The sequence below is a fragment of the Hydra vulgaris genome, chromosome 08 (assembly GCF_038396675.1).
Source record: "Hydra vulgaris chromosome 08, alternate assembly HydraT2T_AEP".
In the NCBI taxonomy this organism is placed as follows: domain Eukaryota; kingdom Metazoa; phylum Cnidaria; class Hydrozoa; order Anthoathecata; family Hydridae; genus Hydra; species Hydra vulgaris.
Window position 1 is genome coordinate 14957501 of NC_088927.1, and position 16283 is coordinate 14973783.

At 27.7% G+C, this 16283-nt stretch overlaps 2 protein-coding genes across 2 annotated transcripts in view; both read left to right on the forward strand.

Annotated features, from left to right (window-relative positions):
* Positions 1 to 636, forward strand: part of LOC136083051 (uncharacterized) — a 3135-nt gene extending 2499 nt beyond the window's left edge. The window contains exon 2 of the mRNA XM_065802460.1: positions 1 to 636. This exon is cut by the window's left edge and continues 1256 nt beyond it. Coding sequence (XP_065658532.1) covers positions 1 to 572 — 572 coding nt within the window. The 3' untranslated portion in view covers positions 573 to 636.
* Positions 637 to 3158: 2522 nt separating this feature from the next.
* On the forward strand, positions 3159 to 5505 carry LOC136084191 (uncharacterized). The gene is made up of 4 exons (XM_065804309.1): positions 3159 to 3280; positions 3732 to 4236; positions 4303 to 4581; positions 5237 to 5505. Exons 2-4 carry the CDS (start codon positions 4138 to 4140, stop codon positions 5468 to 5470), a joined length of 612 nt encoding a protein of 203 aa, XP_065660381.1. The 5' UTR covers positions 3159 to 3280; positions 3732 to 4137; the 3' UTR covers positions 5471 to 5505.
* The last annotated feature ends 10778 nt before the right edge of the window (positions 5506 to 16283 follow it).

Consider the following 16283-nt stretch of genomic DNA (forward strand, 5'->3'; position numbering starts at 1 on the left):
CATTGCTTGGTATGAATTTATTGCTAAGAGATCTAAAATTGCCAGTGAGTTTAATATTGACATCAACTTATATGACATCAAAGCTGGCACTAACTGCTAGTGAGATGCTAACCATTTCATTATGTTTGCCATTGTTTCTTTTTGATAATTTTAATGACAAAGATGCACCTTATTGGGATATGATCATTATCCATTGTAATATTTTATTGATATTAAACAGCCGTGGTAATGAACATATTGAATCATTGCATTTTCTGATTCCACAACTTGTTAACTATATCAAAACATTATACAAGGGCACTAGAGTAGCAGCAAAGCTCCATTTTATCACACATTATCCTGACCTTTCAAGCTACATGGGAACAATGAAAACTTTCTGGTGCATGCGTTTTGAACAACGACATCAGATTTTTAAAAAGCTAGCAAGAGTTTGTCAGCAATTCAAAAATCCTATACATTTATTTTCAAAAAGATTTCAAATGCATGAAACTTGTAGACGTCTTCTTGAAAGCAGTAATGAAATTGTTCCAGGTAAGCATGAAGGTAAGCATGAAGGTAAGCTGCAATCATAATAATTGATGAGCTACTTATTTGTTTATTTTCATGCAATATAATAAATTTTCATGCAATATAATAAATTTTCATGCAATATAATAAATTTTCATGCAATATATAATAAAAATGTTTTATTTTTCAGGCTCCATCTCATATCCAAAGATATCTCTTCATCATGCTCAAGAAGTACTTCTTGAACCGTTTGAATCAAATTTAAACACAATTTTTCATACAAAAACATTAACAGTCCAGGGAAAACAGTTGACAGTATCTTCTTATTTGATTCTAAGCGAAGAAAAAGCAGTTAAAATAAATTATTTGATGTCTATTAACAATGTTTGGTATGCAATGTGCCAAGAAACAGCAATATCATTTTTTCCTTTGGTTAACTCGTATGTTGTAGAGCATCATAAAAACTTATTTTCTTTACTTGACATTTTTTCTCTTAAATTAAGTTCATCTAAATCTGTTAAAATAAGAGAAAAAGATTTTATTGTCCGGTTATTTATCATATGAATATTTATTATGAGTTGTTATTTCTGCCTTTAGTGATTAATTTATTTTATTTAAAAACTAACAAAACTAGTTAAAACACAATGATACAGGGTTAAAATGGGACAGGGTTAAAAACTGAGACAAGTCTTATGTAGTAAAAATGTAAAATATATATATATATTTTTTTTAGTAATTATTATAAAAAATTATTATTAATATAACATTAAATATGTACGGAAGTACATATTTCATGTAAGGTATTTTGATATATAATCCCAATGAGTTATTTTTAGGGTACAGTATTTGAAACAGATAAACAGGGCCACTGAGAGCCAAGGTTAAAAAACCCTGGCAAACTTCCCTGCACACCTCTGGTCCAGGTGGATCTGGTCCACCTCTGTTGACTGGGGCTGCATTTGATGACGATGATTAAGATGCTGATGATGATGATCATCAGCATCTTAATCATCGATGATGATCATCAGCAGCAGCATCTTAATCATCAATGATGATGATGATCATCATCATTGTTATCATCATCAAGCATACAATTGATGATGATGATGATGATCATCATCTTAATCACTGTCATCATTATCATCTTCTCTGATACACACTATAAATATAATTACTACTCTCAAACCCTCTCTATGATCATCGATTCTTTTCCTATCTTTTAAAGATAGGAAAAGATCATATATCCATCTGATCTACTTTGTTCTTACCGGATAATTAATTAATTAACTATGAAATTAATTATGAAATTGTGAAATTAGCTATGAAATTAATTAACTATGGAATGTTTTTAGCCGGGGCCCTGGTCACTTATTACAGGTAGGTAGAGATGTAAGTTATATTAATGTGTTATATTAATGATTATATATAATGATTATATATAATATAATGAATATATATTAAGTTATATTAATGTGTTATATTAATGATAGTTAATGATAATATATCTGATTTACTTTTAACTCTTTTTGCATTATATATTAACATCTACCTTTATTTGCAGATGCAATCAATTAATGTGCAAAAAGGTGATACAATCAAAGTTATTCTGTATACTTCGTATTCTGATTTGCTGTCAAAATGTGGCAATAAGTTCCAATGTTCGTCCAGAAATTTGCTACAATTGTATGATGGTTCTGGTGCAGAAATTGATGATGGAGAAACCCTAGATTTTTTAGTTACAAATAATAATTTGAAACTAGTTTTTTTGGAGCGTCAAGTGACAAGGCAAATAATAACTGCATCAGAAGAAGTTAAGAGAGATGAAAGTATTTCTTCAAAACAATGGCCTGGTTTGAAATTTGAAATTCCAACAGATTCAATTGTGGAAGCAAGGCTTACATGTGGTATACTTGATGCCAAATCAATAGTAGCAGATGGTCAATTTATGAACCACTGGGTTGGGCTCATTTTTCATAAAGTAATGGAATACGTTGATCAACAAAATCCGTGTGTTTTTAGTTGTATTATATTGATTTTTTATCTAAATTATGTTTAAACTCTAAGATCTTACTGTAAATTGTTTTTATCAAAATCATAGATACATAAATGGAGTTCAATTAAATGAGCTGGTGACGGTTGTGCAAGAGAAGTACCCAGAGTTTAGAGCTGTTCAATATTAAGTAAGTTAATTTGTGCTGTAGTGGTTGAATGAAATAAATTACATAATAATAATTTGTTTTTTAAAAATATTTTATCCTTGCATTACAAATCTATTTAAGCTATTTTAAAAGATGTTTGTAATAGTTGTGTTATGACTTTTAAATAAATTGAGTAATTCTTGAATAAATTTAAATAACTAAATTATTTAGTTATTTAAATTTCAATTTATTTAAACATTCAAAATAAATTTAAAAAAATATATTTAATATGTGATTTTTAATTTATTTTGAATGAAATTTTAATAAAATTATAAAGTAATTCTTAATAGTTTTTTATATTTTAATATCATATTTAAATAATAACGAAACAAAACTATACAAACCTGTTAAATCAATTGTTTGATTTTTCAAACTAACTTTTGACTAATTGACTTAATTGACTATATACGATATATATATATATATATATATAATTAATTTTTTTACTACTAGAAATGCTTCCACGAGAGAATTAATAACAGGTTTAAAAATTATAGAAGAAAAATCAATTGTGCTTCTGTCATTGAAAATCGAAAGAAATATGCAAAAGCTGCTATGACAAAGGCAATAAAAAGGTATTTTAACCTTTTTTTATGCTTGATTATTATGTTTATATCTTTGAGATGTTCCATAAACTATGTTTGATTATAAAAGTGTTCACACTCCTCCTTAAAAATCTTTAAAAATTTAAAACCTCCTCAAATATCCATAAAAAGAAAAAAAAAAGTCATTTCTCCTAAAATTCTCCTACTTTTATTTTTGTTAATAATGACAAATATTAATAATTTTGTTTAATATATTATAATAATATAATATTTATGTATATATATATATATATATATATATATATATATATATATATATATATATATATATATATATGTATATTATTTTCATAATGTAATATTAAAATATATATAATGATATTTCAGTAACCAATATATAAAATATATATGTTAATATTTCAGTAAATATTTTGTTTTATAATGCGATCATATATTTATATTGTGTTCTAATCTATTTTAGAGCAGTAAGTGACAGCGATATCAGTCAACCTTTAAGACTTAAAAGCAATACAAATGAAGTATTAGAAGTTGCAAATGAGGCATATGTAATTCTAGTTTACTATTCTCTCATCTAGATTGATACAAAAAATTTGTATTTAATCCAGTACAACCTGCTTCATGTTACTGTCAGAAAGGGCATCTGGTTTAAAGCTTTCGTTAATGCCATTTATATGTCACTATGGAGAATCATCCAAACCACAAGTGTGGAAATATGGATGTTAACTTACAAAAAAAAAACTTTATATCTGCTTTGTAAATCAATATTTTTTTTGGTTGTACTAATGTTTATGATATATTTTAATCAAATATTTTAGCTTGTTACAGTTTCAAACAATGTTCAAACCTCACTTGAAGCAGAAGTTTTAATGGAAACAACTTTCATGCAACGGAATAATGCAAGAGAAACTGTTGGCTTTTCGACAGAGTTAGAGTTATTCAAGTCCTATTTTTTGTCAGCTGAAAATGTAAGAACCTTATTTCTTCACTTAACATTATTTTTACCTATTCATACAAAAATGATATTTTTCTAGGTATATAATGAAAGCAAGAGAATGCTACAAGTTTATGAATTGAATAAGAACTCGCCGTACAAGGATAATGGATTAGGCTTTGAAGGGGTTCAGGTTTTACTAAAAGATTCTCTTAGAAATATTTGTTTGAAATGGGCCCCTTTTTTAAAGAGATATTCATCTCTTCTTAATCTAGTAAAGATGGTAAACCCTACCATGGCTTCTTCTGAATCAAATATAATTGGATTTCAATTTATTGTGGCTAGATGTCGTCAAAAAATGGTAGAATTTACTGAAAAGGTTAGTGTAACTTTAAAGTTATAATTTTATTGAGTTCAATACCCCCCCCCTCCCCAAAGCCTTGGGAGCTACATTTTTAAGTTGTTGGTACAAACCTCTCTCAACTCTTTAAATTCACAAGCTTTGAAGAAAAACACAAGCTTCAATGTACTACATGGAAAAACAAGTTAAACGCAGTACATCAAGCAGGGCCGGATTTACCAATAGGAATCTTTATGTTTATTTAGTTTTAGTTTTAGCCAAATTTTGGTATTTATGAGTAATAAGAGCCCAAATATCTTATTCTGCCTAGGCCTCCTGGTATATAAATCCGGCCCTGACTACAAGTGGCGAGATGAGGGATCAAACAGGCTACCACTACATCATTTAAATATTTTTTTCAAAGTTTCTTTAATCATTTAAAATAAAATTGATAATAATAATAATAATAAAATTTAGTTTAAAGTGATTGTTATGCCTTGAAACCCCATTCCCATCATATAACTGTATGCACTTATAGGTTGTTGTTTTCGATATATTATTTAAATATTTTTAATATATAAGTTGTTTTTGAATACATATATTAAAAAAAGCTTTTATGAATTTTATTTTATTTTTTTGATTAACATTAAAAATAACTTATATTGATCTATTTCATTTATTTATTTAATTATAGAATATGATTCGTCTTCAATACGAAAATGGAGATTTTGCAGTTAGATATGATAAATTTTCTATTCCTTGTGCGAACTTAATTGAAGTTCTTCTTGTCAGCACATCGCTAAGTGTGGCATTTAATTTAATACATTGCAGAAAACAAGAGGCAGTATTTGAAATCTTAGAAATAATAATGCAAATTAGAAAAATGAGTAACATTAAAATTGTAAAATCTATAATGTTACTTTTATAATGACTTTGTTGCAATGATTTAAATCTATTTTCGATTTGGTTTTATCTATAACGTATTGTGATTTGGTTTTAACATTTAAACTTTTAACATTATTTTATTTTATAAATACACTTTCTTATTATATAAATTGTTTGAAGTTTAATTTTTTTGTGTCATATTTGTCAAGTTATTAATAAAATATATTATAATATATATGCTGATTGTAATTGATTATAATTGAATTGATAGTTCTAAATTAGAACTGATTTTAAGACTCTGATGATTAATAGAACTTTTAATCGAAATGAGTATGAGGTTCAAATGAGTATAACCAGTTGTGTATTAAGTTATATTAAATCATCAGAGCCTTAAAATCAGTTAATACACCATACAAATAATACTACTGATTGTAAGGCGTTAAAGAAAAATAACTAACAAAGAAATGAATAAAAAAAAGTGTATTTAATTTTAATTAGCTGTAATTAAAAGTTATTTGCTAACCAAATTATAGTATTTTATATTTAAAATAATGATACGAAAAAGTTTTGGAAAACTTTTCAGGAACCTATTTGATACATGCAGTATCAGATATTGTATATAAATGTTTAATGTAACTTTTCTTAATTTGTATGTTAATTGTTTTATGAAGATCTTATTTGTTCTCATGATTTTTGTTTTGTTTATTCAGGGGTATAATAAATGTAAAACCACAATGAGTTGAACAAAAGATTAAAATTCCGACTAAAAATATTCAAGTGACAGAACTGTCTTTATTGAGAATTCTTTCTCGACATCTACAGATGAAAATCTGAAGGTGATGAAAAATTAACATTTCTTGGTTTTTCTTTTATAAAATAAACTAAAAATGAAATATAATAGAAATATTTTTTAGTACTTATTATTATTATATTTTTTCAACGATAAATTATAAAAATATTTGCTCTTTTTTAGAGAATCGTCAAATGTCGGGAGAGTGGATGCTTTATTTTACCAATTCGATTCAGGTTCTGTTAGTCAACATGACAATCCGTTTAATTACGAAAAACTAGTGAATTCTCAAGCAGCCGAGTATATATTAAAAAAAAACTTTAAAAACTTGAATTACAATTTTATTAAAAATTTATAAATTTGTTTTTTACTGATAACTTTTATTTGTTATAACATATGCTTGCATAGTCTTAATCTAAAGCAGTCAAATATATTTTCAAAGTTACGAAACAAGACGAACATTATAAAATTTAGAATACTTTGTTAAAATAATTTTTTCCATTAATTTTTGTGTTTTTAAGTGATATATTTATCTGTTATACCATCAGTTTGTATATTTATAGCTTTAATATGTGTGTATAATATCAATAATTTTTTTTCAAAAGTGTTGTCTGCTTATTTGGGTAGTCTTTTCAAAATACTTTAGTTTCGGAAGATCTTGTGGAAAGTATGCCAAGTATGAGTGGAGTATGCACAAAAGATCAAACGTCAGCTAAAATCAGCGTCATAAACGCATTTTAATTGCGTCATCACTTTTATGGCTTAAATGTAACATGAACACCTTTTTTTTGCAGCAACACCTTTTTAACGGCAACACTTATAGGTGTTAATGTGCACGAACACCTTTTTTTTGCATCAACACCTTTTTACGGCAACACCTAATAGGTGTTCATATAGTATCACGCATCAACACCTTTTTTCTTTAACATCAACACCTTTTTCCGTTACAGTGTACTCGCTGTTTCTCTTGATTTATTTTTTAAGTAATTGTGAGACATAAAGTTATTGTTAAGTAATGTTTTCTTAACTTTGCGTGTAAGAAAGAATAGTTTGTTTTCCCCCAATTCAATATGGTTACTTTTGATTTCGCGATATAGTAACGTGATTCAGACTGGATGGATTAGGATATTTAAAGAATAAAAAGTAAATATTACTTTTCATTTTATTTGGCTAAGTAGACTTTGTGAGAAAAAAAAATACTTGAAAGTTTTTGAAGTTCCAAATTTTATCCCTTTATATTAGATCTTTATAATTGTTTATATTAATTATTATTTTCACTTTTAAATTTTTGTTTTGTTTTCTGTTTTATTTCGGTTTAAGAATAAATTATTCTATTGGTTTAAGAATAAGTTATTCTATTGGTTTAAGAATAAATTATTCTATTGGTTTAAGAATAAATTATTCTATTGGTTTAGAATAAATTATTCTATTGGTTTAAGAATAAATTATTCTATTGGTTTAAGAATAAATTATTCTATTGGTTTAAGAATAAATTATTCTATTGGTTTAAGAATAAATTATTCTATTGGTTTAAGAATAAATTATTCTATTGGTTTAAGAATAATTTATTCTATTGGTTTAAGAATAAATTATTCTATTGGTTTAAGAATAAATTATTCCATTGGTTTAAGAATAAATTATTCCATTGGTTTAAGAATAAATTATTCTATTGGTTTAAGAATAAATTATTCTATTGGTTTAAGAATAAATTATTCTATTGGTTTAAGAATAAATTATTCCATTGGTTTAAGAATAAATTATTCTATTGGTTTAAGAATAAATTATTCTATTGGTTTAAGAATAAATTATTCTATTGGTTTAAGATTAAGTTAAGGTTAGCTATTTAATCCACAACATGTCTAAAGCTAGGCTGTTCAACAAGTTATGTAAATTACATAAACATACGCTTAGTTTTCTTATAAGTAAAATTCAAGTTTAGCTTTAAATAATATGAAATTTCATCAGACAAAATAGCTTTAAAAAGATTGCGGACGTTTTTAAGTAAGACAAATTTAGAAAGTACTTAGAGACTTTTTAGAGAAAAAGTGGTTTTATTTTGTATAATTAAAGTTACTTTTAGCGTAAGAGTGTTATTATTATTAATTCCTGAATTTAGTTGTTATTATTATTTAAAAATAATATTTACTACAGTAATAATAATATTTACTACAGTAATAATAATATTGTAATAACTAATTTAATTAGTTTTAGATGGGGCTGGAGATGATAGCTCCTTTCAACAGTGATAAGCTGCATTAAAAAACTGTATTTAGTAATTAATAATTAAGCAAATTATGTTGTTTTTTTCATGGGCCAAATTGTGTCCGATGTGCGACCGAGTCAAAAAAATTTTACAAGATGATTGATCGGTTTGAATTGAAAAATTTTCAACGGTGTCCGTGATCGAAATGTTCGGTTCTGATTGAAGAATGTTTTGTCCGATGTCCGCCATTGTCTGACTTTTTAATGGCCGCCATGTTCGGCGTCCGACCGGGCCAGCATTTCTGGGCCAAATCGATTAAAATTGATTGACTTTTCCGAAAGTGTTCGACTGTTCGGTTGTACAACTTGTTCAGCATTATTATCTCTCTTGAATTTATTCCACTTTAATCCAAATTATTCACCACAGCTTTAAATTATTTCAAGACTTTTGCTATTGTTTCGCAGTGGAAGCTATTAAAGTTCCACCACTTGTTTGGAACACATCAGGCCGTTGTAGTTCTGAGGGAAGAGAAGAGATATTTTACATAAGTGCTAGAAAGTGCAAGGTAAATTACCTTATTCGGACAGGTGTCCAGTATTGAGAAGTGAATTTCAGAGGGGAATATGATTCAGTGTCCAGTTCTGTGTACAGTAAGTGTCCTTTAAGTGTTCTGTACGTTGTTTTGATTATTGTGTTTTGACGTTTCTGGGGTGATTATTTAGTTGACGTTTACCGGAAAATAAATGCGTTACAATTAATAGTTAATTGTTTAGTGGAAATACTCATTTTTTCTGGAGATTCTAAGTTATGGTTACTGTATATTTTAGTTTATAGTTTATAGTTGATATCGTTTAAACCTTTGTTTTATCCTAGTTTAAGTTTTTTTATTAAAAATCACGATGTATGCGAAACTATGCTACGGTTGTACTCTTGTTGCTTGTGAACAGATATCTGAAGAGCATGAAACGTGCGCACATATAAACGTTAAATATTTTGTTTATTTCGATTCTATTGTTATCTTGTTGTAAACTTTTAATGGTCTATTGTTCTATATACGCATCATAGCTTTGTATGTGACCGAAGAAAAGTTGAGTAATTCTCCAGGTGTGTTTTTCATGCTTTTTTTCATGGGAATTATTTTTTGTTTGTGGTTTTATTTCCAATTATTCACCACAGCTTTAAATTATTTCAAGGCTTTTAAAAGTTTCATTCTCCTTGGACTACAGGATATTGGTGAATATTAGTTACACATTTTCGAGAACTTATTACACAAAAATACAAAATGGCGCATGTTATAAAAGATATCTATGAGACTTCAGATGAAGTCATTGAACTTAATGCAATTTTAAATGAACAAATTTCCAGTGGTTCTGTTCTTTTGAAAGCAAAAACTACTGGTGTAGGCAAGTCAGAAGTTTGGATGAATTTTTCTTTGCTCTTCAAATTACATGCCACCAAACCTGTCAAAAATATTGCAGTTTGTAACATTTGTAAAAAAGCTGTTCACCAAAAGCTAAGTAGCACTACTACTTTGATCAGACATTTAAAAACACATGCTCCAACAGCTCAAGATCCTTTACAGTCTATTTTGCCAGTATTAAAAAAGGAAACTTCTACCTTCAAAACATCTGTGCAAGTTCATAAAAACCACAAGAATGCGATGTTGAATAGTTGTCTTGCGTTATTTAGTACTGATCTTCGTCCATTGGTAACAATTTATGGGGAAGGATTTGAATCTGTCATAAACACTGCTATTCATCTTGGTGCTACTTATCGGGGACATATTACTGCTAAAGACATTCTTCCTTCCAAACACAAAGTTGCTGAAGCCATGAAAACTAGTGTTTCAAAGTCTAGAATCACAATCAGCCGAATACTCAAAGCGAAACTAGAAAGAAGTGGTGTAGGCATAAATACTGACATTTGGACTAATAATTTTCACAGAAGCTCATATCTATCGATGACGCTGCATTGGATTGAAAATAATCAAGTACAGGAGGCGGCAATGGCTTTTTCTGTGTTACCTCCTATTTCAAAAACTGCCATTGTCGTCTCTCGATATCTCATTGACAATTTGCTCACTTCATACTCAACACCATCATCATCTTCATTCTCTTTTGGTTTCCAATGAGAAACTATATATACATCACTTTTCTTCTTTTTAATGCCAACAATTCTGCCTCAATATACATCCTGAGTGTTAGTGGCATTATTGAACCACATGTGGCAAATACTTCTTCCAATAGAAGCTCCAACAAGAATTTCTTCAATATCTGAGGCCTCATTATTTTATAGGTCAGGAAACTTTTACCTGATCAGGCATGCAATTTTTTAATATTTTTTCTACATTTCTACGTTCTTTGTTTTCTTTTTCTGAAATTTATCTGCCATTCGTTTTATCAATTCTAACTTCAGGTCATTATGACATTGCATATTTGTAAACCACTTTTTTCTGGCATTAGAGATAGCCCATAATATTAACTTGTTTTGAATATCATTTGGCTTTTTGCATAGCAGAGCAGTTGTTTTATTTTTGCAAGCACGAAGTTTTGAAGAAAGAAAACAAAGAGTGGCATTTGGAGCTTTGTGCTTTGCAGCGCTAAACATACCCGTAAGTTCTTCTGAATCAATGTTGCGAAGCCTAGCTGACTTAGTCTGGTCTTTAAGGTGATCATTAGAACTCATTTCAAATTGCCGTTTGTACTGCCTGTCAATGACGCTAATAACTGCATTGAGGAAGTCAGCCAATGCTTTACTCATTTCATCAGTTACTGGGCAAAAGCTGATTATTGAATCAAAAACTACATCTTCAATATCATTACCAAAGAAATCAGTTTTTCGTTTAAGTAGAGATAAAGGATTCTTGCTGCTCTCAATAAGAGTGTTCCGAACATCTTGTACTACCTGAATGCCAGATATGTAGTCAAGTCCCATACCTGGTGCAATATAAAATTTTTTCATCCAAGGACCAGAAAGTAGCTTTTCAATTAAAGCTAAAACACACAACTCACGGATACCTAAGGTGAAAAAGTTAATTAGTTACAAAGAATAATCTTTGTTTATAATAGTCTTTACTCCCCGTTAATCTTGCAAGTGTCATTACTATTTGTAATTTGTATTTGTAACTATATTTGTAACTAATTCTATAGCCTATAATATTGTGTAGCACTTTATCAAATGAGCTGAACAGGTATAAAAAAGAAAAAAGATACCTGTTTCAGATGTAAAGTCTTGAAATAAACTATTTCGCAGACCTCCGCATAACGCCAAGCCAGAACATAGAAATATCTTCAATATGGCATAATGATGGATCAAAATACCACATGTGTGAAAAAGCATATGTAGTCTGTTGCCTTTAAAGCGTGGTAGCAATCCTCTGGGCAACTCGTGTTGGTCCAAAAAGGTTACAAAACCTTTTGGATCACCTATCAATATCATAAAAAAGCTCATTTTGGCAATTGCAAGAAGAATATGAAACAAAAACATGCACTAATTATAATATTTCATTTTAACTCAAAATTTTATTCAGAAAACTTAATATATTAAAGTAAAAGAATGGTTTAGATTAGTTAGAGTACCTTTTGCATCCTTTTAGTAAAGTTTTTTCAGCTGTACAACAATGTCTGATTGTCATAAGCTGTAACTCCAGGAAGTTGATTAATAGCTACAACCATACATACTGATTCCATTGTCAAGTACACAACATTTACATGAACACCCTCTTGGGTTGTTGCATCAAAACCAAGTGTCAGATCTTTTGTTGTAAATGCTATCTCAGCAGCCTGTAAGTCTGAAAGCACACCAAGCTCACGCATTATTTGTTTTACAGTTGTACGATGTGGAATTTGACTAAATCGATAGCCAGTATGTTCCCCAATTTAACGGAGCAGAGATGGCACACTTTGTGTAGGCACACAAGCATGTCATATATAAGTGTCCTAATATCTGTTGAGTAGCATTTTTGGTGTTTTGTGTTACTTGCTGAATTTCCTCCAACTCTTCCTGTAAATTCAGAATGTCGTTTTGGCGTACAAGAATTGCAGAATTTTTTTCAGCAAGTTGTTGGCTTAACATTGCCTTTTGATAAAAAAACTTTCTTTGCGTGGATGTCAACTGTTGTTTCAAACAAAAAATTTAATTTTGAAGTTTTTCCAACTGTAAATTTGAAAACTTTTCTTTTAATTTTTTTCTAAGTTGAGAAATTATCTTTTCCTAACGAGTAATAACTTGATTTAGATATTTAAATCTGTATGGTCTAGCCTTTGCCTTATCTCTTAAACCTTTAATATCCTCTTTATGCTTTCTCTTCGTAATTGCCATTTCGTTTGCCAAAATGGTTAATCTCTTTCTCATAACCTTTTTTCTGAGACTTAACTGGTCAGCTCTCAAACTGGATAGTGGTTCATGAGAAGATGTTTTTAAAGTAGGACGAGATAATAGAGATAAGTGATCACTATTTGATACAGATGAAACACTGATTTGTTGAGAAGAAAATGAAGAACATGTAGCAAAGTCAATTGAGGTTGCAATTGATTGCGATGTATGTGCCACAGTAGATGTTGTTATTTTGTATGCAAAGAGCATGTTGCAGATGTCAATAAATGGTTTTATATTTCGTAAAAAATGGTTTACAAAGACTTTTGATGTTCCTAACTAGTTGCTGAATGTGACTTATACAAATTTTGATGTTAAAATACTTACCGATTAGTTCGACAATTACTTTATATGAATCGTTGTTAGTTGCAAATATATGCAGTACATGTCCATTTCTACAGCCAATATTAAAATGAGCTGGTATTGGAAAATTACAAACTAAATAAGTTTTAGCTTTACCATAAAATAGATTTGTTTTCTTGTGAGGTCGCATGATGCACTAAATTAAATTCAACAATCATAATACTACTATTTAATTGGGTCGGCTATTAATCATAATTAAATAATTTAAAAAATCACCATTAATCTTTAAAAATTTTTTTTAAATATATGTATAATTTTTATATATCATATATAGCTTAAAGTGGCTATATGGTAAATTATGGGTATGGAAAAAGCTGAGAAAATGCTGTTTTTTTTTTAATCATTTTTATGCAGAATCATCATAAAATAGTGTTATATAATTTTAATTTAGCATTTTAAATTTTATTTTGCAGAATTTTGCCTTTAAACTAATTTTGATGTGTGAAAAGAGTTAGCCATCAAAAAAAAAAATTAATATATAACCACCTTAATTATACTTTTTAGTTTTTGTGTAAATCATTTAACAATTATAAAAAAAGAAAACACAAATATTCTTAGTAGTAAAAGGCTATTAAAAAAAAAAGTTTGTATAACAGTTCTAATAAAATATATCATTATAATGAATAAAAAATCAAAAATACTGAATTCTCCAATGTCAAAAACCGCCCCTCCCCCTTACACTATGTAACGGAAGTGGAAATACATACCTCCACTGCGCGGAACAATAGGGTATGTGGTCATAAATATTTTTTGATGAAATTTGGCAGGCACATAGAAAATAGATCTATACAGTTGCCTGAAAAATTTTAAATATGTACCAACATGCCTTCAATATTAATGCACCTCCGGAACGGAAACGAAATTTTAAAACCGAATGAAAATCACTGGTAACTGTAAAAAAAACAACAGAATTTATAACAAAAAGTAACAGTAACAATAGCGGAAACAGTTTTATAAAGTGTAACAGTAACAGTAACACTAAAAGATGTGGAAATGGTACTTCCACTTGGTCAAAAAATACGGTATGTGGTCATAAATATTTTTTAATGAAATTTGGCAGGCACATAGAAAATAGATTTATACAGTTGACTGAAATATTTCAAATATGTACCAACATGCCTTCAATATCAATGCAGTGCCAGAACAGGAACGAAATTTTAAATACCAATAAAAAAACTGAAAAATTTATTACACGTAAAAAAAAACCATAATTTATTCAAGATAAAACATTCTACTTTTTTAATAAAGTCTAAGCTGATATAAAATTCTAAAAAAAAGACAAATAAATACATCTTTACCACACCGACTTTGAGCACGCTGTGAAAAAAAAGGTCACAGTTTTTGTCTTTGAAATCGGTGCCGTAAAAAGCCAGATACGCACATACCTAATAAAATTAGTTATTAAAATATTATTATTATTGTGGTAAATACTATTATTAAATAATAATAATAACAATAATAATAATAACAACACTATAATAATATACAATTGAGATTTAAAATACCAATATACAATACTGTTGAAATTCAACACCATTTAAAATATTTATATAACTTTTTCAATCAGTCTGGAAAAAATTTAAATCTTTTCCAGACGAATTTAAAAAGTTAACTATGCTTGATTAAGTCAAGTTTAACTTTAAGACTTTTAATTTCTATTGTATCAATTGATAATTTGTTACAAAATTTGTTACAAAATTTTTTTTTATTGTTATTTTTTCTTAATTGTGTGCCTCTGTGATTCATTTTTTACTTATTATTTTTTACATAGTCATGCTATAATGAAAATCAGCGTTAAAAAAATATGACCATATAAAATTTTTAACCTTCTCAATTTGAAGGGGGTTTAAACTTCGTATGGTAATCATTTTTGAACGCTGAAAGATAATACTATGAAACTTAAAGTTTATAGATGAATAAGTGCTCCTCCACTTTGAAACATGTGTCGTCGGCCATAGATTTTCATACTTTTTTTGATAATTTTTATAATGATTTTCATAATTTATTACTAACTGATTTTCATAAATTATTCTTAACTGATTTTCTGAATTTATTCTCAATCTAGAGTTTTCTTTAAAAGAAAAAAAAAAAAAAATGGTTCTTTAGAAAAAAAAGTAAGGGGAGATAACACTTGGCCCCTCTCAACGCCGTTAATGCAAGTTCTCGAACTTTTTTGTCTTGTTTGTTCTCGGTGATAACAAACATACTTTTTTTCCGGTCTGCAACATTTGTTAAGATATTGTTTAAAACTTAACATATCTTTTGCGATGTAGTAAAAAAATATGTAGTAAAGAAACGCAATATTTTGTTGAATATATATGTATATTTTTTGTTTAACTTTACTTAATTATTAGAAGTAATATATTTTTTTATATCATGAATAAAAATTCATTTTTGATAACAATACTAAATCCTTATATAATATAATAATCCTAATATAATTTAAAATTAATAATGTTATTAAATAATGCTATATATCATATATACATATGTATATACTATATATCATCACATATACATGATAATACTATATATATGTATATATATATATATATATATATATATATATATATATATATATATATATATATATATATATATATATATATATATATATATATATATACAAATATTATATGTGTAGTTATAACTAGTAGTTATAACTACTAGTTATAACTATAATAACGTTATTATATATTATATAATAACGTTATTATGCATAACATGGTATGCATACTGCTAAAATTATGGCAAAATGATTGTGTACTTGACTGTACATACAATGGCTATGTACTACATAATGGTAATGTTGTAAACACATTATAAACATATTTTTTATAATATTTAAGTTCTTTTATAATAAAATAATAATAACATTAGATGTTGTCATTAAGAATAATAGTATTATTTATATAACTGTTTTTAATACTAATTTGAAAAACTTTGATATTATTAAATCAAAGTTATATCTAGTGGTATAATACTATTTCTAGATATATTTCCAGTGTTAAAAATATGAAAATATTGAAGTGTGTCTAAATAAAAAACATATGCATTAACTGTGATTTTATAAGCAGGAATTTTGTGTTTGTTTTCCAAACAATGTTTTCAGCATTTTTCTAAGTA

What these genes read in the sequence shown, in the direction of transcription:
- LOC136084191 (XM_065804309.1), top strand. Translation starts at nt 4,138, where the DNA reads ATGGAAACAACTTTCATGCAACGGAATAATGCAAGAGAAACTGTTGGC. An exon ending in ATTTTTTGTCAGCTGAAAAT is followed by an intron (nt 4,237 to 4,302) that starts GTAAGAACCTTA and finishes ATATTTTTCTAG; the next exon opens with GTATATAATGAAAGCAAGAG. An exon ending in TGGTAGAATTTACTGAAAAG is followed by an intron (nt 4,582 to 5,236) that starts GTTAGTGTAACT and finishes ATTTAATTATAG; the next exon opens with AATATGATTCGTCTTCAATA.